The sequence below is a fragment of the Pogona vitticeps genome, chromosome 15 (assembly GCF_051106095.1).
Source record: "Pogona vitticeps strain Pit_001003342236 chromosome 15, PviZW2.1, whole genome shotgun sequence".
NCBI classification, from domain to species: domain Eukaryota; kingdom Metazoa; phylum Chordata; class Lepidosauria; order Squamata; family Agamidae; genus Pogona; species Pogona vitticeps.
Window position 1 is genome coordinate 12,761,801 of NC_135797.1, and position 26,374 is coordinate 12,788,174.

The following is a 26,374-nucleotide window of genomic DNA, read 5'->3' on the forward strand; positions in this document are numbered from 1 at the left end:
CAGTGGTGCCTCGCTTAACGAGCGCCTCGTATAGCGATGAATCCGCATAGCGATCCCTTTTCCGGGGTCCAAAATGGCCGTCGGAACAGCCGAAATGGCCGCGTGCAACGTCTTTGCACCCTCCCCTCGCTTATCGAGGGCGCAAAAATGGCTGCCGGCTATGGGAAGACTTCGTTAAATGGTGAGTTTTCTGCCGATTTGGCTTTTTTTGTTCCGTTTAACGAAGTATTCACATAGCGAAGGTTAATCCGGAACGGATTAACCTCACTATGCGAGGCACCACTGTAGATCTCTTTAGCCAATCCTATATACAGTATATAATAAAATGTATTTCAAAAGATGAAGTTACCAGGAGTGGACTCTAGAGGGAGCTAGAGACCATGTTTTATATACAGTATACATAAATGTATATAAACATGGTCTCTGGCTCCCTCTAGAGTCAAGTCCTGGTAACTTCATATATAGAAATACAGTACATTTTTCTAAGATACAGTGGTGCCCCACTTGACAACGATAATCCGTTCCAGCAAAATCGCTGTAGAGCGATATCGTCGTCAAGTGAAATAAAAAACACCATTGAAATGCATTGAAAACTGGTTCAATGCGTTCCAATGGGCGAAATACGTCATCGTGCAGCAAAGATCCTCCATAGGGCGGCCATTTTCCAATGCCTGTATAGCGAGCAATCAGTCCTGAAAACAGCGGGGAGCCATTTTGAAAACCCAGCGATCAGGTGTTTTTGACCGTTGTAATGCGAAAAACCAGTTCCTGAAGCAGGGAACCAATCGTCGTCAAACGAAAATAGCCCATAGAACCATCGTTTTGCAATCGCCAAGCGATTTCATCGTATAACGAGGTCATCAAGCGGGGCACTGCTGTATTTCTTTTAATATTTTCCAACCGTGGATAAGTGAATCATGATCTGGCCCTTCCGGTCTCAATAACTCGCTCTGAGACATTGGTAAGAGAGGCAGGGCGTTCTTAGTAAGAGAAAGAATAAAGGTTTCGTTACTTACAGTTGAACAGCAAATGGACCAACCTGACTGCTTTCAGCAACAGACTTCAACAGAATACCACCAGTGAGACCACAGAGAGGGAAATAATCCCTGAGCAGGGAGGCGGGGCATTCTTTCAATTCAGAGGCAGGAGGGAATGATTGGTGAGCACTGGATAGATTGACAGCCACCCCAGGCTGGAAAGGGCCCTCCCAGCCACAACTACTAAAGGCAGCATGCGAGGCTGCAAGATCTTCAACGCTTTCAAAGTGGGTTGCGATACTTCTGGGTAGGCACCTCCGCCCGCAAGATGTGGGTCCGAGAACAGATTCCAACGCACGCTGAATACGTTGAACGGATTCGGTTGAACGGAAATGTTGTCTTGGCTTCTCCTTCCCTTGCAGGAAACCAACGCTCAAAAATGCTGAGACGGGTTTGCTTCATCCTGGCTGTTCCGGATCTTCCTGGAGGTGGGAATGGCGGGCGCTGAGCCTCCACCTTCCCATGGAGTCTATCTGCGGCCGGGCGGGAGGTCAGCTGGCGTTCCGACGGACGTCGCTGCGGCATTTATAAAGACGATTGGGAGCCCCTTCCCCTATGGGCAGGCCCCCAGGGGTCTTCCCACCCCATGAGAAGGCCACCCCCTCTTTCCTGAGTCCTTGATTCGTCGGAGGTTCTCTGGATCCAGGTGGCGGTTCCCGAACCCGTGGCCTGGGCAGGGGAAGAGACCAGCTGACAGGCCGGAGGCGATGCAGTCGGACGACCTGTTCGTCCGCAAGTTCCGCCGCCATTCAAACCACCCGCCGCTCGCCTCGCTCTCTTTCGACGCCTTCCGGGCCCCCAAGCCCCAGCTGGCCGAGGGGACCCCGCCGGGCCACAGCGGCCCTCCGCCGACCTCCCCGTGGCGCAGCTATCTCATGCATCGGAGCAACAGCGACGTGACCCTGAGCGAAGGGGAGCCGGCCAGCGCGGGTCCCGCTCCTCCGCCCTCCGGCTCTCCCGGGGCCCCGGCTGGGCTTCAGCGCAATCCCAGCGTCCCGCATGCAGCCACGAAGGGCCCGGGGCCTCCGCGGGCCCGGGCGCACAGCCACGAGGAGCCACGGGCCGGGAGCCCGACGGCACGGCGCTTCCGGGACCCGTTGCTGCTCCTCGGCCTGCCGACCCGCGAGGTGTGGGAGGCGGAGGCGGACGGGCCGGCCCCCGGGGGGGACGCCTTCCAGCCGGCGCCCGAGGCGGCCACGCCGGTGTGGGGCCGCCACTTGGCCCACTACGACATCCAGAGCATCCTGTTCGAGCCGGGCGAGGCGGCCCGGGAAGCCGAGAAGACAGGCAACGTGACCACGGGGGCCTCGGCCGCCTCGCAGTCCCGCCTCGCCGACGCGGCCCCGGCGTCGGAGGACGAGCCAGGCGAGGAGACGGGCGGGTGCCTGGTCCTCAGCTGCCCTTGCTTCCGCGCAGAGGCCGGGGGCGAGGCGGAGCGGGGTATCGGGCAGCACCGAGGGTCCCTGGCCGGCTTCCACTGCCCCAACATGGCCGTCTCCGTCCTGGAGGAACCTCGCGAAAGTTACGGGCAGAGGACCACCCGCGCCGGCCACGCCATCGAGTACGCCGACCTCGGGGCCTGTTACTACCGCAAGCATTTCTACGGCAAGGGTGAGTCGCCTCCGGAGCCGGCGGTGTGTGTGTGTATGTTGGCGAGTCTTTAGCGGCGAGTCCCGAGTTCGAATTCCATCCTGTCACCCTCCCCAAAGTCAGAGTCCCTATTAAAAAAAATTTATTTTTTCCCTGCGGAAAAAAGGAAGGGGTGGGTGAGTGGATTGCAAATCACGATTCGAGCCATTGGAAAATATTTGTATTTTTATACCTTTCTAAGGACGTGAGGTTCTGGAGAAGGAGAACGGCGACCTATAAATAAGCACGTAAATAAATTAATTAAAACTGAGTCGAGCCCAGATTTGAGTCAGTTTTAATTTGTTTGTTTGATAGGGAGTCCCGGGACTCAAGCTCCTGACTAGAGGTATAGGAGAATTATAGAGGAAGGAGAGGTCATTGTGAACATCTGGAGCGGGCGGGAAATTCAGCCTGAAGCTTCCCCAACAGCTGGCGGGCAGAAAGCATTGGTTTTTCAGCCAGATGTGGTCGAGGGTCTCCCGAATCGGAATTGACTTTTAGGGAGCTCTTTAAGGAGTGGGGTTTTTTTACCCGTTCCAAACCCCCTAGTGAGTTTCCTCTGGCCGAGCGGGGATTCGAATCCAGATCCCGGAGCGTATTGGTCTACGTCGCCAAAGTAGGGAAACTTTCGAGTCGTTTGTAGGCAACGTTTCGTCCGGCTGTTTCTCGAAACCGACAGCAGGAGGCGCAATGGCTCTATCAAACGGGGTAGAAAAGGATTTCATTTTTTGTTTACTTCCGGGACAATTTTGACAAGGTTGGGACTAGCTCTCCCCCCCCCCCCCCAACACCTCCTCATCCAGGAAATCACTTTTTTTTAGTCTTTTTTTTTTTGGAATTTACTCCTTTCCTCCTCCCCCACCCCCTTTACTCAAGTTATTTTGAATTTTATTTTATTTTTTTAACATGGCTGGCTTTCAAATGACCTTAGGAACACAGAGATGCTTTTGGCAGGCGACCTGTTTTCCCACCCCTGAGGGATTGTTATATTTCTATGCTGCCTCCTCCTCTGATGAGCTTTCATCATCATAACAGCAAGCCTCGTGAGGCTGGCCAGACCCAGGGAGCGTCACGGACCTAAGGGGTCACCCCTTGAGTTTTGTGGCAGAGTTGGGATTTGAACCCAGAACTCACACGAGTCCTAGTCTGGCAGAAGAACTGCTCCATGTTATGTGTTTTAGCACTCGTTCGGAAGGGACCATCTGCCCCCCCCCCCCCGCCGTAGGACTATCTCGTTCCTTTATTTTTTATTTTCTTATTCCCAAGGTGGCCATTCTGTTACAGAATTTTAGATTTTGGTTAGACTCGTCTAGCTGTGCCGCCAGCAGACGTGCGGGGGATTCACAGAGCAGAATTCGCTTCAGGTTCCACCTCTTTTTCTCATTAACGGCCCCCCCCTTCCAGTCTCGACAACTCCTTCTGAGACAATTAGCAAGAGAAATAATAAAATGTGTCATTTCCTTCCAGCAAAAACCGCACGCTTTAAAACATGGCTGCTTTGAGCAGCAAGGCTCCCGGACTTCAGCAGGCTGGAGAGAAGGGGAAAAAAACACTGGGCAAAGAGGCGGGGCTCTCTTCGAGCAGGAGACAATGATTGGTCAGTGCTGGATAGATGGACAGCCAGCCCTCCCCAGAAAGGCCCCGCCCACACTTTCTCCAGGCTGCATGCGAGTTCCATTTCTTCCCTGTCTTTTTTTCTTCCGTAAGCTGAAAGCAATGGTATATTTTACCATCCAGGCTTAAAGAGAGAGAGATGGAAGCCATTTAGTGAGTCCCCTGACTCATTGAGGACTAGAATCTTAAAGCCAGCTTCCTTCTCTCCTTTCCCACCCAGAGCACCAGAATTTCTTCGGGGTGGACGACCAGCTTGGGGCTGTGGCCATCTCCTTGCGGCGGGAGGAGAAAGAGGGAAGCGCCGGCCCGCAGTTCAATTACCGCCTCATCATACGGACGAGTCAGGTGGGTCCCTGCCCCGTGGGCCCCGTGGGAGAAGCATTCTTCCCCCCCACACACACACAAGGGTTTGAAGCAGGTCTCGAACCCTGTCCCAGCAAGTCAGGCTTTGCATCGGGGGGGGGCAGGCAGGGAGCAAAAGCAGCACGGAGCGTGTTGTTCCTCCCGTGCTGAGGTGCAGTGACATGACCAAGGCCGTGCATAGCAAGTCAGTGGCAGAGGGTGCGATTTGGTAAAAACACGCGCACGCTTTGGAGGGCCACGTGGTGAGGCCACCAAGGCACGGTTTTGGAGCAGAGCGATGTCAAATGTTGCCGGGGGGGTGGTTTTCTCCCCCTTCCCTTTCTTTCTCTTAGCTCCGGACTCTACGGGGATCCATCCTGGAGGACGCCCTCCCCCTGGCCGCCCGCCACGCCACCCCTCGTGGCATCCCGCCGAAGAAGCTGCTGGAGCACGTGATGCCCGAACTGAACCTCCAGTGTCTCCGCTTGGCCTCCAGCTCCCCAAAAGTCCCGGAGACGTTGCTGAAGCTCGATGAGCAGGGGGTGAGTCGACCCGTCGGACATGCTCACCAGCTTTCCATCTGGGAGGATCTCCGCTGTCCGGAAGAGACGGGCTTTTCTCTGCCCGCTGAGCATTTTCTGGAGGTGGAGGACGTTAAAACGCCCCCCAGGTCTGCCTCACCTCGGGGCCTCTGAAATGTGAGATGCGATCTGCCCCAAATTCTCTGGACGAAATTTCGCTTGCTGGGTTGCGAAAACGGGCAGAGATACAGCAGGACCCCTCGTATCCGCGGGATCGGTATCCGCTGCCTTATCTACCATTTGAAAATATTAAAACGATGGGTTGAGGTTGTTCATTTTTCTTCCTCCTGTTTTCCTCCTCTTCCTCCCGGAAACAGCTCAGCTTTCAGCGGAAAGTCGGCGTGTTATACTGTCAGGCTGGGCAGGGCTCCGAGGAGGACATGTACAACAACGAAGAAGCGAGTCCGGCTTTCCAGGACTTCCTGGACCTTCTGGGCGACCGGGTGCGCCTGCGAGGCTTTGAAAAGTACCGGGCGCAGCTAGACACCAAGAGTAAGTGGGGGAGCTGTCGCAGGGTTTTGAACGTTTGGGTAAATCCCTCTCCTTGCACAGCAGATGTGCAGGGATTCACAGAGGATTAGTTGAAACCCCCCCCCTTTTCCTCGTTAAGCCTGAGACATTAGTAATTGAACCCCCCCCCTTTTCCTCGTTAAGCCTGAGACATTAGTAAGAGAAAAAAAATTGCACACGATTTTCTTTACTTACGGTTTGCGGAGGGATCAGACAGCAAACTTGACAAACGGGGCTGATTTCAACAACAAACGAGAGAGAGGGAAAGAGACTCTGGGCAGAGAGGCGGGGCTCTCTTTGAATCCAGAGGCAGGGAAGGAAGGATTGGTAGCTGCTGGTTTGATGGACAGGCCCTTCCCAAGACAACTGGAAGTATAAAAAAGGATATGCAGGAGGGACCTATGTAGATATTGCCCTGTTTATCACTGGGGTGACCCGGGACGTGCGCGTGTGCAGCCGTTCCTGCGGGGCTCAGTGAAATCCCGTTTGTCCGTCTGTTCCCCCCTCTTCTTTGCAGCCGATTCCACGGGGACCCACTCCCTTTACACCACATACCAGGACTACGAGATCATGTTCCACGTCTCCACCATGCTTCCCTACACCCCGAACAACCGCCAGCAGGTGGGCATGGACTTTTTCTTTCTCTCTTTCGTTTTTCAAGTTCGGGCCCACAGCCGGAGCGGCTGGGGCTCAAGCGGGACGGAACTCGCGAGCCGGAATTTACACCCGTCGCAACCCTGATCGGCTCGCCCGACCCCTGATTCGAATTGGGCTCCCCGTCCAAACCTTCTAGGGATCCCGTTTCCAGCAAATTTGGAGGGGGGGAATAAGTCGGAGGAACGCGGTGGTCCTCCAAAGTCTGAGAGAAAGAGCCGCCAGTCTTTTGGAGCGGACGATTCCTGAAGCGAAGGCGTGGCAGAGGCTCAGATTTTAAATTTGCAGCCTACGTCCTGCCACGCTGTGTCCGTTTTTCTCCGGGTGACCCCCTTTCACCTCCCTCTCCCTCTCACAGCTGCTGAGGAAACGCCACATCGGGAACGACATCGTCACAATCGTTTTCCAGGAGCCCGGGGCCCTCCCCTTCACGCCGCGCACGATTCGCTCGCACTTCCAGCACGTCTTCATCGTGGTGAGGGTGCGGGAGGCGTGTAAAGACCACACGACTTACAGGTGAGGAGGGAGGCGGGGGAGACCCTGAGCAGTGTGAAGCGGGCCCTTTCAGAGGGAAAAGAAGCACCGCGTTTGAACGGCCAGGTCCCTCGTAGACTTCCTGTATCTGCAGAGTGGCTGTTCCAGCTCTGCCCCCTCAGCCGTGGATACTGAAACATGCAGATGATACCAAACACTATTATAATAATGAATCTTATACCTAACATGGTCTCTGGCTCCCTCTAGTGGCCAGTTCTGGTTGCTTCATCATTAAGTATACCTATTTGGGATATTTATTTTTTGAACCTTTTTAATATTTTCCAACTGTGGATAAGTGAATCAGTGGATACTGATCCTGCAGATAAAGGGGGGCGTACTGTATCTTCACTAAAGACCCACGAGGAGTGGTCTACCTCCAGTGCATGAATAGAGATCAGACTGGCCCTGGCGTAGCCCAACGCTTGGTCTAACTCTAGTGGGTGGGCATATAATGCCTAAGTCAAGATATTGCTATGCATAGAGGCATGAGTTTTCCCCATTTTGAAAATCATAATCATTCTATTCCTGAGCTATCCTTTTTTTAAAAAAAAAATTGAAATCTGAAATTCCTGCACCCAAAGATAAATGCCCCCACTTTATAAAAAAAAAATCCTCTCCAGCCCAGATTTTTTTCATGCGTGTGTCACTTCCACCGTCTGCCAGGAGAGGGCGCGGCGAGACATGAGAACCAGATGTTTCCAGATCCTATTTCTCTTACGTCCGGATGTTTTTACCCTGTTGTCGCCCACTCCGGATCCTTGATCCCGTTCCCTTGGCGGCTTTGCTCAGAGGCCTCTGGCTTCTTGCTCCTCCTCGTCTTCCTGGCCGTGCCCGAAAAGAACCAGAAATGACCGCCTTGCGTAGCCTCTAAAGAGCCAGGGTGGCCTAGTGGTTAGAGCAGCCATTCCCATCCTTGGGCTTAAAAAAAAAAATCAGAGTATTATAAGCAGTTGCAGATTTCAGAAATTATCATGATGATGATTACCGTGTTTCCCCAAAAATAAGACAAGGTCTTATATTAATTTTTGCTCGAAAAAAATGCATTAGGGCTTATTTTCAGGGGAATTTTTTTTCATGTACAACCGTCTACGTTTATTCAAAGACAGTCCTGTCCTCTTCTTCTGGTTGCTGCACAAGGGTGGAGGACGGGGTTTCACTTCATTGGGGCTTATTTTTGGGGTAGGGCTTATATGACGAGCCTCCTGAAAAATCATTACTAGGGCTTATTTTCAGGTTAGGTCTTATTTGGGGGGGGGGGGGAGGAACAGGGCATTACCGTATTTTTTCCATGTATAAGACTATACTTTTGTCTAAAATCCTTAGGCTAAAAATTGAGGGTCGTCTTATACACGGAAGTAAGCGGAGGAGAGAAAAACCAAACGGAGGGGAAAGCAAGGATCAAAGCGATCCTGCAGGGCTTTGATCCCTTTCCCCCTACACTTGCTAAGCCCCACTTAGATTTCTTAATTTTGGGTTAGAAAAGTGGGGTGCGTCTTATACACTGAAAAATACAGTAAACATCTGACAATGAGTGACACTGGCCTACCTTTTTCCTTTTCTCGACCCGGGACCCTGCCACGTCCAGCATGGCGGTCAGCTGTACCAAGGACATCCCGCCGTTCGGCCCCTTCATCCCCGCCGAGAACTGCTTCCGGAAGGGCCCGGCTTTCCGGGACCTCCTGCTCGCCAAAGCCATCAACGCGGAGAACGCGGCCGAGCGGTCGGGGAAGTTCCACGCCATGGCCACCCGCACCCGCCAGGAGTACCTGCGGGAGCTGGCGCTCAACCACGTCACCACCAGCACCCTGGAGGCCTCGTCCTCCCGCCTGGCGCTCATCGCTTTGGCCGCCAAGAAGCGGGAGAAATCGAAGGCGCCCAAAGGGGCCGAAGCGCACAGCGCCGGAGCCTTGGTGTGGGGCGTCTGGGCCCGGGACGGTAGCCGGGGAACGGAGAACAAAGCTCCCGAGATCCGGTGCCTACTTGGCATCTCTGCAGAGTTTCTAGTCCTCATTGATGCCCGCGAGAAGAGAGTGGTCTTTAACTGTTCGTGCAGGGACATCCTGGCGTGGACTTTCTCGGAGACCTGCACGTTGGACCTCTACTACGAGACGGGGGACTACATTTGCATGCGGGTCGAGGAGGGCCAGGCGACGGACATCCGGGACATCGTTCATCGGCTTCAGGTGAGCGCTCAGCGCGGTTGGTGGAGCCCCCCTTGAGCGGCTGTGCTGAATTGCAGGCCGTGGGGGTCTTTCACCCCCTTCTTAAACTTTAGATCCGTCAGGCTGGTTTGCTGTTATTGGTCAGGAGAGGAGCGCACTCTCTTTAGGATTATATTCTTGCCTTCCCAACAAGAATCTGCAATGTTTCCCTCCCTTCTCATTTGTGACATGTTGTTATTTAAATGGTGGATGAGGAAGAGAATGGTCAACCCCTTCTGAGTATAGCAGAAGCACCCTATCAACAAAATCAGTCTCCGAGGTTTCACTTACCTGCTGCCTGTCAATATTTCTTCTTAAAAATGCAGAAACTCGGGTATCCAAGGTGTATTACCAGAACGGACCACTAGAGGCTACCGGAGGCGATGCAATACCTAGTGTTCCCTGTATCCGTGGTTTCCAGCATCCGCGTGGAGGGCTTGGAACCGATTCCCGTGGCCTTACTTCTAAAACAATCCACGGAAAGGGTTGTCAGAAGTTGGGATTGGTTTGAGGGAATGTCGCTGATGTTGTTTTCCACGAACCTACTTCCCCGCCACTCTGAATGACCCTTCTGTCTCTCTGCTTCTCCCCCCCCCCGACTTTGGCAGCTGGTGACCCGAGGGTGCGAAACCCGGGAGCTGACGCTGCTGCGGAACGGCGTCGGGCAGCTGGGCTTCCAGATGGACCACGAGGGGTTCGTGACGGAGGTGGAGCGCTTCACCTTTGCCGAGAAGGCCGGCCTCCAGCCTGGGGCTCGGCTGGTGCGTGTCTGTGAAAAGCCGCTGCCCGGCTTAAGCCACGCCCAGACCACGGAGCTTCTTCGTACGGCCAAGAAGGTCACGATCACCGTCGTGCCGCCTGACGAGAACGGCAAACCCAGGAGGCGAGTGTCCGTGGTGGGTGGAAGGACTGGTTGGTCTGGTGCGGAGACGGGAGAGGGCCCTTCTCGGTGGCTGCTCCCGGAGCCTCTGGAACTCCCTGCCACTGCAGGCCAGGCTGGGCCCCGTCCAGGCTCTGCTTGTCATTTTAGTATGTTCTCCGGTTCAATGCAAGGTTGGGCAAAATTCAAGTGTGTATTTCTTGCCCCTGGAATCTACGTAGCCCTGAAAAACGATGGGGTAAGAGCTAGAGAATACGTGAAAAATGAAGGAAGCCCCATTTTGTATTTCCGGCCTAGGGGAGATGATTTTGGGGGGTTCAAAACTATGAAGACGTGCCACAGAAAGAGTTCAAAATTATGAATCGTTGGCCTTGTGGGACTTTCTGTAAAGTAAGAGTAGGGAACTTTAGAAGCCTTAGCAGTTTCTCCTCCCCTTAGGCACCAAAATATGTTTTTAAAAAACTATGGACCTCCTTATCTGCGGGACCAGTATCTGCTCATTCACTGACCCATGGTCTGAAAATATTTTTTAATTTTTTTTTTAAATCTCCCAAAATGTATATTTTTAACCATGAAGTTACCAGAACGGGCCACTGGAGGGAGACAGAGACCAGACCATACGTAACTTTTGCGATCGTTTGCTATAAACCGCGTTTTTCTGCATCCACGAGGGGCTTTGGAACTGAACCCCCGCGGGTACGGGGAGGGGGGTTCTACTGGATATGTCTGGAAGTCCACTTTTGCTTTGGAAAAAGGGTGTTTTTTAATTGGTGTTAGCTGTTCAGAGGCCCCTGTGCCTCTCACAGAAAATGTGTATTTCGCAGGTTCCCACGAATTGCAATTTCAACAAATTTTATTATTATTATTTTTCCCGGAAGGAGGGGGGGGTCTCGAAGAAGGCTGGCAGCCCAAACCCACTCCGGGTGGGGTGGACACACACACACACACACACACACACACACACACACACACACACACACACACACACATTGACTTCCTCTTTTCTGTTCTTCTTTGTGTTCTGGCAGGAGCTTCTCGGAGTTGTACCAAAAATCGTTGCAAGAGAAGAGGCGAAGCGAGCCGCCCGCCGGGGAGACGGAGCTGACCCGGCCGGAGAGCGACGCGGGATTCAAACCCGCCACCCTCCAGCTCCTGCACTCGCTCTCCTTGCAGGACGGGCCCCCTCACAGCCTGGCAGAAGAAAGGACCGAGTTTTTGCGCAGCCACAGTGACCGAAACTCAGGGCCTCCAGACCCGTGCGTCCCTTCCTCCCTCCTCCCCCACCAGGCACCCCTGCTAGATTCTAGATTACAGTAGGACCCCCGTATCCACGGGATCAGTATCTGCAGCCGGAAAATATAAAAAGAAAAATGCTAACAATACATATTTTCATGATGTATTTACCAGAATTGGCCACTAGATGGTGCCAATTGTGAGAATACTTATTTCTGGTAGGTTTCCCCCTCTTTAGTCATTCTGTCTATGGTGTTTGCTATTATCCACGGTTCTCAGCATCCACGGGGGGCTTGAAACGAATCCCATGGAGATACGGGGATCTTACTGTAGTAGAAGTTGGATCGTAAGTAGGGGCTTTAGGAAATTACCTTACGATCAAGCAAGCTAGATAAAAATTCAATGATTTTTAAAAAAATCAAATTGATTGAAATAATGTCGTTTAAATTTTTAACCATCCATTTTTTTAAAACCTTACATTGCCCCTGCAGCAATTTTGATTTTTTTTAAAATGGAAATTGTCACCCTGCAGCCAACTTAAGATCATGGTTCCATCTAGTTCCGTATAGTTGGCTCTGGCCGGCAGCCACTCAGGAATTTGAACTCGGCTCTCGCCAAGTGCGTTGCAGTGGATAAGAGTGACGGATGAGGATTCCAGGGGCCTGGGTTCGAATCTCTGCTCAGCCATGGAAGCTCGCTGAGGGGAGGGGGGAATGGAACTGGTAAAGCCAATCCTTAAATATCTCACTTCCCTTGAAAGCCCTATTAGGATGGCTTGGAGTGAGATGATGAAACATCACAACAACAATCTGAATCCCCCAGTCTTTTTGTCCACAGGATACCATCTCAGGATGTCCATGAAGTGCCCAAACCTCCCCCGGATCTCATCTTGGCTGCAACCCCCAAGCCCTTCCCAGAACAGGAGACAGTAAGTATTTCATTCAACCCCAGAGGTTTTATTTATTTATTTAAACTATTGTTAAACCCACCCCCTTCTCCTTAAAAAGGACCCAAGGTGGATTGCGACAATTAAAAGACAGTGTTTAAATTAATTACAATGAGTATACAGTAAGGCCCCCTTATTGGTTGGATCAGCAGCCACAGTTTCACTTATCCACAGTCTTAAAATACTAAAAATATTTAAAAGTATCTTTGCATGTATTACCAGAACCGGCCACTAGAGAGAGCTAGAGACCATGCTATGAAGACTTGTTACATGCAGTAGTTTGATCTCTGGCTCCTTCTACTGGCCAATTCTGGTAATACATGTAAAGACACTTTTTTTCTGGATTTGTTTGCTTTCACCATGCTATCTATGGTGGTCATTCTTATCTGAGGTATTCAGCATCCTCAGGGAGCTTGGAAAGAATCCCCCACAGATATGGGGGGGGGGTTCTCTTGTATAAAGGTTTGATTTAGTCAAAGCAGAGAGCTGAAGCCCCTCAAGGAATGTCCTAAATATCTTTCAGGATGGATGGATGGATGATGGATGGGTGGATGGATGGATGGATAGATAGATAGACGGACAGGTAGGTAGGTGGGTAGGTAAGTAGGTGGGTGGGTGGACAGATAGATAGGTAGGTAGGTAGGAAGTAGATGGATGGATGGATGATGGATGGGTAGGTGGCTAGATGATGGATGATAGATAGATAGATAGATGGACAGATAGGTAGGTATGTAGGTAGGTAGGTGGACAGATGGATAGGTAGGTAGGTAGGAAAGTAGGTGGATGGATGGATGGATGGATGGATGGATGGATGGATGGATGGATGGATGGATGGATGGATGGATGGATGGATAGATAGATAGATAGATAGATAGATAGATAGATAGATAGATAGATAGATAGATAGATAGATAGATAGATAGATAGATAGATAGATAGATAGATAGATAGATAGATAGATAGATAGATAGAGGGTGACTTTTAACCAGGGAAACCCATTTGATACCAGAAAGATGACAATGAAGCCCTTCTTCATGTACGGCTGCCTTTCTCCCAGCAACATCCGGCCGATCCCGTTGTGATCAGGAAGGTCCCCGTCACAGATCCAGAAGGCAAAGGGTCCCTGCCCTCCGGGGGAAAGACCTCTCCCCCTTTTGAGCCCATCGAATCCGACAAGTTCCTGCCCCGGACGCTTTCCCTGCGGAATTCCATCAGCAAAAGTAAGGGCTTTCTCTCCACCCCTCACCCCCGGATCGCCTTCCCTTCTTCTCCTTCCACCCCCCCCCAAACTTCCCAAGGGTGGAAGAGGCTCCCGACGAGGGCTTTATTGGAAGTGGCGGGGAGGGGGGGAAACGGGTCTGAGGAGGTTATCCTCTCCATTTAGTCCTCTCCGAAGCCGGCGAGTCCCTGGAAGACGAGTGGGAATCCATCGCCAACCTGGCATCGGCCTGCAACAGCATCCTCGAAGCTCTTTCCCGGGAAGGTGAGAGCTGGAAATGGGGATGGGGGGGATGTATTTCCAGGGGGCGGGGGGTTGCTGCAGAGTTTTGATTCCAAGGTGTGAGTTTAAGGTCTGCTTTTTCTTGGACGCCTCCCGCATTGGAGCCCTCCCCATCTCCCGAGGTCCTCGGTTCCGTTGTCGTACCGCTCTAACAGTTAGGAAGTTTTTCCCGATCTTCAGCCGAAATCTGGCTTCCTGTAGTTTGATCCCATTACAGTGGTGCCTCGCTTAACGATTTTAATTGGTTCCAAAAAAAACATCGCTATGTGAAAACATTGTTAAGCGAAACACCATTTCCCATAGAGATGCATTGAAAACCGGATAATCCGTTCCAATTGGAACGGATTACCATCCTTAAGCGAAAATCCCCATAGGAAAAAACGTTAAGCGAAACCCATTGAAATGCATTGAAGCCTATTTCAGTGGGGGGAAATAATTCACAAAAAATTCAAAAAGACTCAGAACAAAGCCAAATTAAGTTAATGAAGGTTTTATTAGGTGCACTAACGATTCCAAGCGTTTTAAACATTTTTTAAACATTTTAGAATATTTTAAAAATAGCAAAAACGGGGCTGTAAAAAAAAAGTTAAGCGAAACAAGGGGACCTAAAACTGTCATCATTAAGTGAAGCATGGTCCCAAAATCATTAAGCGAAAATCGCCCATAGGGAAAATCGTTAAGTGAAGCACAAGATCACTCCGAAAAAGCCATCGTTAAGTGATTTTTTTCGTTATACGAAGCAATCGTTAAGCGAGGCACCACTGTATTTATTATTATTTGACTGGATTCTAGGTCAGTGTAGCCTGCTCGGCTCGGCAACAGGGTTATAAGCCTAACCCCATCATCTTTCACTAGCCAGAGTTTTCGGCAGAGAAAAGTTTTTTTCCCCATCGTCTCCGACCTGATCCTTTGGACCTCGGAACATCTCTGCCCTTCGGTCTCCGGGTTCCTGTGGAGCCTTCCTAAGCAGGAGGGCTCTATCTGTCAGGATCTGTCCTTGCCGTCGTTACCTGCGTGTTTCTCTTTTTCCGTCCCCAGGCCAGCACATCCCAGAAAACCGGGATCCTTTCTGCACTGCCGTCCCGAGAGGGCCAAGTCAGCCACAACACCACGAAGAGTAAGAAACAACTTTTGTTTGTGTGTGTGTGTATGCGTGCGTTATTGTGTGTAAGCCTTATAGGGAACAACTGAGGTGTTTGACTTTTTTTTCCTCGTATTTTATTTTATTTTCTCTTATTATTTTGCACCTCCGATGAGGAGGCCACGCTGGGGCGGCTCGCAGCATTTAGCCGCCTAGGGTGGTCAATATGACCAGATAGGCAGGGTATAAATGGAATGAATGAATGAATGAATGAATGAATGAATGAATGAATGAATGAATGAATGAATGAATGAATGAATGAATGAATGAATAAATTTTGAAAAAATTTGACAAGAATAACCAGTGTGAAAAGCAAACCCTCTAAAGTAGAAATTAAAAATAAAAACAAAATCGACCATCCCCCTTCAATCCGTGTTTTAAAACTAATTTATAAAGCCGGCAGCGTTTATGACCCCGTTCGTGGCACGTGGTATCCAGCGGCCTCTCCTCGGGTGAAGGATTTCCGGAAGCCTGCCGTAATAGCAGAGTTTTTAATGATTTCTGAAAGATTCTGAATTATGGAGAATGGCATTTATAGTCTGGGAAACAGCCTTTTTTCCCCCAAACTCTGGCTTCTCCTGTCTGCTTCCTTCCTCGGCATTAGTGTATCCTACACATTAATAAAGACTGAAAAAATCTGGGCGTGTTTAGCCTTGAGAAAATAAGACCGAGGGCTGACCGGAGAGCCGTTTTCAAAGACTTGAAAGGCTGTCATGCCAAGGAGAGGGAAGGATCTGTTCTCGATCAACCCCAGACACGCAAGCATGGAGCCAAAGTACAGAAAGACGGATTTCAGCTGAATATCAGGAAAAACTTCCTAACTATTCGAGTGGGACGACACGGGAACCCAGGACCTCGGGAGGCGGTCAGCGCTCCAGCACTGGAGGCAGTTCGAGAGAAATTTAGACCACCTTCCGTCCGATCTGCTTTGATTGGGATTCCTGCCTTGAGCAAGGGGGTTGGACTGGATGGCCTTAAGAGGCCCCTTCCAACTCCGTTATTCTACGATCCTCTGGATGGCTGTCAAATGTTTATATTGTGTGGTTCTTCTGTAGTCGTGGGTCTTTCACTTCTTCATGTTCAATGGCACTCCTGCTTTGGCCGTTTCTTCTTTCCCGTTCAACAGAAGAGACGGTTTAAGCAAAAATAAATAAAATTAATAGTAGTATGGGGCAGTTAACGACTGGATCGTGAGGTCGGCAGGGAAGGGCTGGTGTGGAGGATCGGTCTTGGTCCTCCACCAGCCTGGGTGGGTCGCAGGCGCGTGTGTCCCCATCTTTGCAAAAGCGGAACATCATGTTGCCATTTTCATCCTTCATCCTCTTCTTGTGAACCATTTCAGGTCCCGGCATGATCTGAGCCTGGCCGACAAAGTCTTGCATTTGGAATCGACCCTCAAGAAGCTGCAGGAAGACCTCCAGAGGGTGAGAGAGAGAGAGAGAGAGAGAAGAGGGGGGGAAAGGCGACCAGACCAAACTTAGATGCAGAGAAAATACCGATTTCTTGCTCTGCTAAGCCTTCCACCGGATCTCTTCTCAACGAGGGTCCCGTGTTTGTCACAAAGGTTCCCAACCGTGGGTCCCCCAGATATGCCTGGACTGCATCTCCCAGAAATCCTTGCCCGCCCAGCTGCTGGCGAAGGCTTCTGGGAGTTCGAGAAGCCTTTGCGTCCCAGAATCCCCAGGGCCCTGTTTGCTGTGCAAGTTCTGGGTCCTTTCTCGTCAATTTGTTCCTTTACAGCGGTGCCTCGCTAGACGATGATAATCCGTTCCGCTGAAATCGCTGTTTAGCAAAATAATCGTCTAGCGAAAAGCATTTCCCCATTGGAATGCATTGAAACCTGTTTAATGCGTTCCAAGGGGGAAGAATCGTCGTTGTCTAGCGAAGATTGGCCATAGGAAAGCCGCTTTGCGAACCGCCGATCAGCTGTTTAAATCGCTGTCTTGAGAAGCTTAGGTCCCGAAAACACCCGTTTTGCGAGCGTGGAGGGAGCTGTCAAAATCGTCATCTAGCGAAAATCGGTTTGCGAAGCAGGGACCAAACCTTGTCCAGCAAAATTCCCCCATAGGAATCGCTGTTTTGCGAATCGCTATAGCGATTGCAAAAAGTCAATGTCTAGCAAAAAAAACCGCCATGCGGGGTAACTATCTTGCGAGGCACCACTGTATTTTATTGATTTCAAATATATTTTTTTCTACCCTTTTTTTCTCCTTAAAAATGACCCGGGGTGGCTGTTTTCAGAACCTGCTGCCGGAGTGGCGTCCGACCAAGTCCGTCAGGCAAGATTTGTTGAAGATGATGGTGATCATCATCATCTGAGAACTGTAGAGCTGGAAGACGGATCCTATGGATCGTCAAAACCAGCCCCCTTGTCAGGCAGGCCCCGCTGGGGGATTCAAACTCCCAACCTCTGGGGTGTGCAGTCAGATGCGTAGACCGCTGAGTCCTATGGCAGCCGCGCCAGGCCCTGCATTTGTGCGTCTTCTGTTTCTGCTCCTCCAGATGTTCATCTGTGCCCGGACGGCTTCCGCCAGCGGGTGGGTTCAAGAGGGCAGGATGTGGGTTTTCGGTGTTTTCCTTCGGCCCGCTGTGATGATTGGATGGTTCGGGGGGTTTGGTTTTCCTTCGAAGAAGAAGGACGGCTCCCGCTGTTTTATGTCCTGTTGTTTTCATACAGAACAGCCGGGCTGCGATTATCAAAATAAATAGCATTCGGGGACCTGCTTACCCGCAAGGTTTCGCCGCAGCCGTTGGGAGCCGTGGGCGCGGGGTGACAAAGCAGGAAACAGTGACGAAGCGTGCCTTCTGCCTGTCTGTATCCGCTCTCCGTTCTTCTCCACTTTGGAGGAAACGGGTATAAAAAGTCATACTCTAAGAAGGGAGAGCCTCTGGGTTGTTGAGTCCAGCCCCTGCCAACAAAGCACAGGGGGATTCGAACTCCGAACCTCTGAATCAGACCACTGAGCTATATTGCAGTTAACTCTCTCTGTGAAGAGTAAAAGATAGATCTCACTGTTTTGGGCACCAGACCCTTCCAAGCGGCTCACGATTATACAGTGGTGCCCCGCATAGCGACGATAATCCGTTCCGGATAAATCGTCGTTATCCGGAAACATCGCTATACAGGGCAAAAAACCCCATAGGAACGCATTAAACTCTGTTTAATGCGTTCCTATGGGGGATAAACTCACCGCTAAGCGGGAATCCTCCATAGGGCCGCCATTTTCGCCGCCTCGGTAAGTGAGGAATCGGCGCGAAAACGCTGCGGGCGGCCATTTTCTTGATCCGGCGGCCATTTTGGAACCGCCGATCAGCTATTCTAAAACATCGCAATGCGAAGATCGGTAAGCGAAACGCTTACTGATCATCGCAATGCAATGTTTACCCTATTTAAACATCACAATATCACAAAAAATGTGTCGCTATGCGGATTCGTCGTTAAACACTGCGCTCGTTAAGCGAGGCACCACTGTATTTTTTAAAATTATTTCTTGTTTATGAGTCGCGTCGGTATCCTGTCTTTCCTCTACAGCAGGGGTTCCCAGCCTCGGGTCATCCAGGTGTTCTTGGACTACGACTCCCAGGAACCTCCGCCTTGCAGCTGTGCGGTCCCGGGTTTCCCAGGAGTCGCCGTTCATAAACGCCGTGCGGGGGGGAGACACCCAAGTTCGGGAACCGCTGCTCTAAAAGCGGACGAAATGCGGCGTGCGCGGCCCTCCTCCGGCTTTGAATCCGATCCGAATCGTGGGGCAGGGGTCGGAAGGGCGGGAGGCCTGGCGGACCTCTCCCGCGTTATAATCCAAATTTCTGACCCAAATTTCCTTGCTTCCTCAGGAGAAGGCGGAGAAGGCCGCCCTGCAAGCCGAAGTGCAGACCCTGCAGCAGAACACGCAGCGGCTGAAGGAGGCCTCGGAGACGGCCGCCGCGCGGCTCAGCCAGGTCACGCAAATGCTGGGCAGCCCCCCAACGCCGCCCCACTGCCCCTGACGTCTCCCGGAGCCGTCTCCTCTCCCTGCACTTCCTCGTCCTCCTCACCCTGGTAGACCTCGGAGCAGGTCCCCTGTTTCGGCCGCTTCCACGATGGACGTGGGGCCGAAGCGAAGACATTTGACCAACCGGGTGTGTGGGTGTGTTTGTACCCCATTCCTCACCCCCGCACGCACACACACACCCCTAAACGGAACTCTTTCTGTGTGAGTCGGCCTGGAGGGGTTGCCGGATATTTCAAGACGGGTCTGTTTCCCTCCCTCCGGCTCCCAATTGTGGACAAGCCTGCACCCTGGTTATCGAGGCGCATCCACCGGCTTCGTTTCCACATCTGGCGCGCCTTTCCTCGTTCCCCGTGCCAGCCTGAGACCCTCTCCGGAAACCCCAGGCTGGAAATTTGTCGTCCTGCGTCCGTTTTTTTCCTACTCCGTGACTCTTTTGGTCCAGGGACGCTTCCTCCCTGTCACAGGGAGAAATAATAATAATAATAATAATAATTCACCAGGCAATAACTGCAGATCATCTCAGAGGCAGGGGAGAGCGAGGCGTGCCCGGTGGGTGATGTAAACACACACACACACCTTCCCCGAGTAGGCAGAGATGTCCAGGGGGAAGGTCGGAGCGTGGCCCAAGAGGTCCCTGGAGCATCTTTCCCTTTCCTCCTCCATCCCCTCCCAAATCCTAGCACTGGTTTGGGTGGCCGAGAGGGCTTTCCACCCTCCTCGCCTTTGCATGCCGAAGTAACTGTGAAGTTTTCTGTTTATTTCCCTTTGTAAAGCTGTGACATGACACCCCCTTTCTGTCCGTGGCGGGACCCCCCCTTCGTCTCTCCTTGTGACCTGTGGAGTCTTCCTAGCGGGGGCGATTGGGGGGGCGATTAGGGACAGTCCCGTCTCCTCCAATCCCTCCCCCCCCCCCGCGGTGCTATCCATGAACACCTCCCACTGCCCTCCCTCCCCGTTCCCCAGACATCGAACTGGTCCTGCCACCCCCCCACCTGCCCGCCTGGTGTCTGGATGCAGCGGGTTGAGGAGCTGGAGAGGAGAAGGCTCCCCTTCCGACCCCCCCTCCCTGCCTGTCCCAGACCCCCTGCCGCCATTTGAACTGAATGTACAGATTAGAAGGACCCCCTCCCTGTGCAATAAATTTTCGGTCTGCAGCCACACCGTGGCTTTGCTCTCCTTTCTTTTTTTTTTAAAAAAAGGACAGGGCTGGTTGGGGGGGGAGTAGGAACGGAGGTGGGCTTCAGCCCGTGGAAGGGGCGGTGTCCGCGTGGGGTGAAATCCCCCTTCTTCCTTCGTTGCCCCACTGACCCTTTCTGTCCCACTGGGTGCCCGTGGGCCGCGGCTTCGACCCACCCACCTCTGCTGGCAATATCTCAGAGCCCGTATGGCCTGTGTAATTGCAAGGGTTCGCTTCCGGACGGCCGATGGGAGGATGCTGTGCTTGCCCAAACATGCTCCCCAGAGACATGTATTTAGCGGTTTTGCCCTTTTCTCCCCCCCACTTTGCAGGCCCTGTAATTAAGTGGGCTAATCTTAGGTTTTGGCTAGAGTCATTTTATAATCAATATTATGGGACTCTGTTGGTGCTTTTCCGACTGCTTATCTTCCTCGGAGGTGCTCTTCTTGTTCCCTCTCCCAGTGCGAAACAGTTTCCTCCTTCTCTGTCTCCACGCATGCATCCGGCTGATTATTCAGGCCGTTCGCCTCCAGGGCTTTAGAGCTCCTGGTTTATTTTTCCTTCCGCTCTGCTTCTTCAGCCCTCAGATATGCCCCCCTCCAAAATCTTCCTGGCACGGGGCTGTCTTTTTGAGAAGAACACACACACACACACACAAAAGCCCTTTCTGTATGGCTCTTTCCTGCCCTGAAAAAGGGGGGAAATGCAAAATTCTGCACCCTGGAGAGAGAGAGAAAAAAGAAACAAATGCAGTTACAAATTGGGGGATACGACGAGCAAGAAAGATCTTGGAAAGGTTGTAGATCACAAGCTGAATATGAGCCAGCCTTGTGGTCGTGGCTGCAAAAAAGGCCAATGCGATTTTAGGATGCATTTACAGAAGAAGGGTTTCCGAATCCCGCAAGGTGCTAGTCCGCCTGTATGAACATCTTGAGTTTTGTGTCTCCTTCCAGGCACCCCACTTTAAAAAAAGATGTTGACAAACTGGAACAAGTTCAGAGGAGGGCGAGAAGGAGGATCGGGGCGGGGGGGGCTGGAAACCAAGCCTTATGGGGAAAGGTGGAAGGAACTGGGCTGGTTTAGCCTTGGAGAAAAGAAAATGGGGGGGGGGGGTTGCACTTTTCAAAGGCTTGGATGGTAGCCCTACCGAGGAGGGGCAGGATCTGTTCTCGATCAACCCAGATTGCAGGACATGGAATAATTAAAGGCTCAAGTTACAGGAAGCCGGGATGGGGGGAAGCACGCAAGCCTCTGGACCGAACAGATCTCTCCGTTTTCTCTGTTGGGAGTTGCTTCTTGGGCACTCGCGATTTGTGGGTTTGTCGGCCAAGAAAAGTTGGCCTGCCTTTAAAAGATGTGGCTTCCTTGCCCCTAGCCTAGACGCGCATGGTTCTAGCGTGCGCATGATGCGCCGCAAGAAAGGAGGGAGGTTCAGCAGGGAGGGGAGGCGGCCGCTTGGAAGGCTTTCGGATCGGTGCCTGTTTGTGCGCGTGATGCGGCTGGCTTTCTCGGAAGGCCTAAGGTTTGCTTGCAGGCAAAAAAACCCCCAATTTCTGCCCGCAAGAATGCCACACCTCGGTAGATCACCCTTTTGTGTTTACTTGTGCCCACCCTGTAATCACAAAGGCTCACAACAAGGAAGTTTGTCATTGTTTAAAGAATGCTTTGGGGGAAGCAAACCCCTTTGTTTGCCTTTTGAGAAAGACAGGAAAGGATCGGCCGGAGGAGGTTAGAACTCCTTTTGGGGTTTTTTTAGCAGAATCTGGAGAATCCACTGGCTAAACTCTGCCAGAACAGCCAAACCGATGAAATCCAAGAGTTTGCAAGCCACGGATTTGTGTATTGTTGTTTTTTTCAGTTCTGTAAGCGAAGTCAGAGCCGTCCCACGTGAAAATTCACTCCCGTTAAGCAGTGTACAATTTTAGATTCCCTGTTAAGGGAATTGAAATCTAGGTAAATGTCATGTAGTTTTTTTTTTAAGTGTTTCCGAGTATGTGCAGGTTGCCTTTTCTGTGCCACGAAGGAAGCACATGGAGCTTTTATATCATTTTGGGGATAAAAGGAAGCGGGTCTGGGTTCTGGGGAGATGATTATTGCGCTCCTGGTGGGTATTTAGTAGCCCGGATGATGATTCCCGGTTTCTTTACAATGTGCATGTCTGGGTTTAAGAGAGGGAGGACTTTCCAAACTTTGGAGAGAATTTGGCAAACGCCAGGGGTGGCGATCCTGTTACATTATAATCCGTCTTCCGGAGGAGACCAGATGCAGAGGTGGTTTGCGGCCAGACAGAAATGAAACCAAAGAGGAACATTAAACAGAAGCAAAAAATCCATTCCCGGCCTCATATCCCGGCCATATTCCACAGTTAAACATTTTCCATTTTAAATTTGAAATACATCTCAGGCCTGGCTTGCATTCGCTGGAGCCGTAAGGGAGCAGGGCGAATTTTGTGTTTTGTTTTGAAGCAGCATTTAAATAAATGGGATCAAAGTGGGTGTTTCAGTTTTGGCTGTTTTTGTTACTGCCCAAAACCGACAATACCCGCCGCTCTTAAAACGTGGAAATCGAGAGCGGCCTGTAATTTAAAATTAAAAAAAAATAGTGGAAGTGAGCAGAGGCGAGATCTAGGAACTTTCTCATGATGGATCGCGAGGTGTGAGACGGCATTTTCACCCACACAAACACCCCTCTTATTCAAATGCACTCCTTTCTTGATCTGGATTGGCTTCCGGAAGGTTCTGGAGGAATGGCTGAATTGGAACTCAGAGCCTCAGAGGCAGGCAATACCCTGAGGACACACACACACAAACAGACACCTGCACACAACCAGTTGTGCAAAATTTTCTGCACATATGGACACACACAGCAATGACATAAAACTGGTTTTATTTTAAAAAATACCTTCTTAACAAAATCACCATTTCCGTCCCTGGTGTCAACGGCCAGATTAATAATAATAAAAATTATTTATCTACACCTCCCGCCCTCTTCCCCCCCACACACACCCCAAATATAACCTTAGCAGCTGAAAAGCTTGTTCTTTGTCCCTCTGAAGCTGGTCCTTTTCCCACCTCGTGGGCAAAAAGCGGGGTGCGTGTCCGGAAAACCCCGCACTCCGATCCTCTCGTGTCAGCTGGAAAGATGCCAGCCAGAAGGCTGCCCGGGGGTTCGTGTCTGGCGTCGACCCCGTTTGCAGGATTCCAGTTCTGTTCGTTGCAAAATTGGGGGGAGAGTATTCTGTCCTCAGAAGCCACCAAATCCAGCCCGGGGCGTCTTTTTCCTCCTTTGAATTTCCGAGCATCCGTGCAAGGTTTCGAGTCGCACAGAAGTCCGTGGTTTTGGTCCTCGGTAAGCGGGTGCAACGGAGCAGGAATCGCTGGATAGCTCGGCGCTTCAACTCTCCAGCGGTGGGGCCAGAGGTTGTGAGTTCGAATCCCTTCTGCCTCCTTGACAAGGGCTGGACTTAAGGATCTTTAAGGGGGGTGTTGTCCCTTATCGCTCTGCAGATCTAAAATAGTTTATTATTATTATTATTCAAAAACACCAAACACGATCAAAGTTACGAAAACATGGGTTGGCATCAGATAACCGAAGCAAGTTTTAACCAAAAACCAAAGTATCTGTCCAAAATCTATGCAATATGTATGCTGATCCTAATACTGCCATTTTTTGGTAGATCTGATGTATTATTATTATTATTATTATTATTATTATTATTATTATTATTATTATTATTATTATTATTATTATTATTATTATTATTATTATTATTATTATTATTATTAAGATGCAGCTAGCTGGGCTCAGTTTGTGCAGATGTCCGGCCTGCTCCGCCGTGGTCAGGATGGCTCTTTTTCTCGCCGAGCCCGGCGTGGTCGGTCCGGGTGGTGGTGGTGGCCCCCGTGGGAGATCCACGTTTTTTTTCAAAACGGCTTCCCGGGCCAGGAAGCGCAGTGCGGGGCGAGGTTGCCGTGCAGACGCTGGCGTTCGGAAAGCACCGGCCCCGTGGCCGTGGCCGCCACGTTGTGGAGGGCCAGATGCTTGCAGAGGTAGACGCGGCGCCGGAACCGCTTGGGGCAGTGGGAGCAGGGGTAGCTCCCCTCCGGGTGGGCGCCGGCCGGCTCCGGGCTCTCGTTCTCCTTCGTGCCCCCCACGGGCCCGCCGGCGTGGGGCTTGTGCCAGCGGCGGTGGGAGGCCAGGTTGGCCGGGCAGCTGAAGGCTTTGCTGCATTCGTGGCACCGGTATTCGACCCGGGCGATGCGGGAGCAGGAGTGCTGGGCCAACGCCAGGGGCCCCGGATACGATTCCTGGCACAGCTGGCAGACGACGGCGCCCAGAATCGACACCACGGCTGGGAGCGCCTCCCTGGGGGCCGGGCCGGCGCTCTTGGCCAGCGGGGCAGCCGGCTTCGCCACCGCACAGGCCGGAGCGGATTCGCCAGGGGTCGGTGACCCCGCATGGACGCCTCTCGCTGGGCAGCTGGCCGGCAGCAGAGCGGCGCTTACCGGACGCAGGGGGCCCTGGGTAGAGGCTGGCGGTTCGGGGAGGCCCACCGCCTTCAGCAGCGTCCGTTGGGCCGGGTCTTCGGGCAGAGTTCTGACCCGGTAGCTGGCGGGGCCCTCTCGCCGTGTCCTCTTGACCAGGAACCCACGGGGCATTTTGGAGGCACCGGAAGGCGGACGGATGCTGGGTCCGGTGCTCAGATGCCCACTTAGGGCCACGGGTCTTGGCAAGATGGCAGAAGTGGGCCTCAGGCGTGGGGGGTGCTCGGGTCCGGAGATGCTCCAAACCAAAGTGGTCGGTTTCCTCCTCTGTGGGTCAGCTGAGACCTTGCTCTCTCTCTCTCTTTGGCTCGGCGTCCTCGTCGGCGTGAGCCTCTACCTCCTCGGCCCCAGAGCCAGCTGGCCTCTGCCACACCGACCCGGCCCCCCTCGCCCTATAAAGGCCTGGGTCCCTATTGTGCCGAGGCCGGGCGGGGAGGCTGCAGATGGCTGGTGTGGGGCAGCCAATGGGCGTCCGGCTGGCTGCGTGGCAGAGGGTCCCGTGGGGGGGGGGGACCAGGTGGCAGATGGGCGCTTCCCCCCTCACCCCGGCCCTGGCTGGCGCGTGGGCCTTGCCATTATGCAGATGGAGGGCACGGGGTGGCACACGCCGCCCGCCCGCCACAAAAGGAGGGGAGGGGGCTGGGAGGGGAGGGAGACCCCCCCCTCTGGAGGCTGACAGCCTCAATGGGCTGGAGAGGGAGGGGGGGTTAACCCTTTCCCTGGAGTCTTTTCCAAGGAAGGGGGGAAAAAAAGGACAAGAAGGTGGGGTAAGAAATCCAGGTTCCAAAATCCTTCTACAATTCCAAAGGTTTAAAAACCCAATTCTGGAGAAAAGGTGGGTTGTTTGGGTTAAAAGTCTGCCGTTTAGCAAGCAGGCCATAGCCGCCTGTTTAAAAACCTTGCTCAGACAGGCCAGGAAAGCTTGCCGGAAGAGAAAGGTTGATTTTCCTGCTTGCGGAAGGACAGCCAAGAATGGGGGGTCCCAACCTTCCAGTGGCGGGGAGTTCCAGAGTCTCCGGGAGCAGCCACCGAGAAGGCTCTGTGCTGTCTCTCCATCAGAGTCGGTACCTGTAAAGGTGGTGGGATGGAGAGAACCCCCCCCCAATGATCTTAACCCCCAAGCATAAAGGGAGGATGCGGTCTTTGAGAGACCCGGAACCCAAAACCTTTAGGGTTTTAGCTGCCAATCCGGAAAGGATGCGGGAACCGGTGGGGCCACCTGTGGCCTCCCACGCCATCCGAGAGGCCCGCCGGCTTTCCGCAGCGGTCCGTGCGATTCTGATTCCCGCTCAGCTCTTGCAAGCCTAAGCCTGTGGCTTCTTTGAAGGGGTCCGTCCATCTCATATTGGGGTCCTCCTCTTTTCCTGCTGCTGCCTTCCGCCTTTCCCGGCGTGAGGGTCTTTTTTCCGGACACGATCCTGCCTTCACGCGAGGTGCCCAAAGGAAGACAGACTCCGCTTCAGCATTTCGACCTCCAGAGAGAGAGAGAGAGAGAGAGAGAATTCAGGCTGGATTGGATCGAGGCCCTAAGAGAAGAGGTAGGTTTATTTTATTTTATTTTGCACGAAAGGACTCTTCAGACCCATTCATTCCTGGTCTATTTGGAGGGGGGGTGGAAAAGGCCCCCAAATGCCGAGGGAGACCCAAGACCAAAGAATGATTAGAGAAACCGTCCACTTTTGGATATCTGATAAATTTTGCAAAATTGTAAGGGTCAACTCTTGTGTGGGGGGTTTTAAAGCCCCACTTAGGAACACCCCCCCCGAGTCTCCTGCAAGAAATCAATGTCCACCAACGCACCCCCCACCCCATGCTCATGGGGCCACAATTGCAAACCAAGGGACAGTTGTGGGTCAAG

The 26,374-nt window shown here is 52.2% G+C and overlaps 2 protein-coding genes across 2 annotated transcripts; one reads left to right on the top strand and one right to left on the bottom strand.

Moving 5' to 3' along the window:
* The first annotated feature begins 453 nt into the window (after positions 1–453).
* Positions 454–19,955, top strand: SIPA1 (signal-induced proliferation-associated 1). Its single transcript, XM_078382249.1, has 15 exons — positions 454–2,648; positions 4,501–4,625; positions 4,976–5,164; positions 5,521–5,695; positions 6,231–6,334; positions 6,726–6,883; positions 8,487–9,084; positions 9,711–9,985; positions 11,011–11,238; positions 12,053–12,143; positions 13,219–13,381; positions 13,546–13,644; positions 14,701–14,779; positions 16,146–16,227; positions 18,638–19,955. The coding sequence occupies exons 1-15, from the start codon at positions 1,745–1,747 to the stop codon at positions 18,788–18,790; spliced, it is 3,423 nt and encodes a 1,140-aa protein (XP_078238375.1). The 5' UTR covers positions 454–1,744; the 3' UTR covers positions 18,791–19,955.
* Positions 19,956–23,595: 3,640 nt separating this feature from the next.
* On the bottom strand, positions 23,596–24,630 carry LOC140702838 (uncharacterized). Its single transcript, XM_072984282.2, has one exon. The coding sequence runs from the start codon at positions 24,628–24,630 to the stop codon at positions 23,896–23,898; it is 735 nt and encodes a 244-aa protein (XP_072840383.2). The 3' UTR covers positions 23,596–23,895.
* Positions 24,631–26,374: the final 1,744 nt, after the last annotated feature.

Coding starts and splice junctions, on each gene's coding strand:
- SIPA1 (XM_078382249.1), top strand. CDS start 1,745: ATGCAGTCGGACGACCTGTTCGTCCGCAAGTTCCGCCGCCATTCAAAC. Junction 11,239..12,052: donor AACTCAGGGCCTCCAGACCC/GTGCGTCCCTTC, acceptor TTTTGTCCACAG/GATACCATCTCAGGATGTCC. Junction 12,144..13,218: donor CCTTCCCAGAACAGGAGACA/GTAAGTATTTCA, acceptor CCTTTCTCCCAG/CAACATCCGGCCGATCCCGT.
- LOC140702838 (XM_072984282.2), bottom strand. CDS start 24,630: ATGCCCCGTGGGTTCCTGGTCAAGAGGACACGGCGAGAGGGCCCCGCC.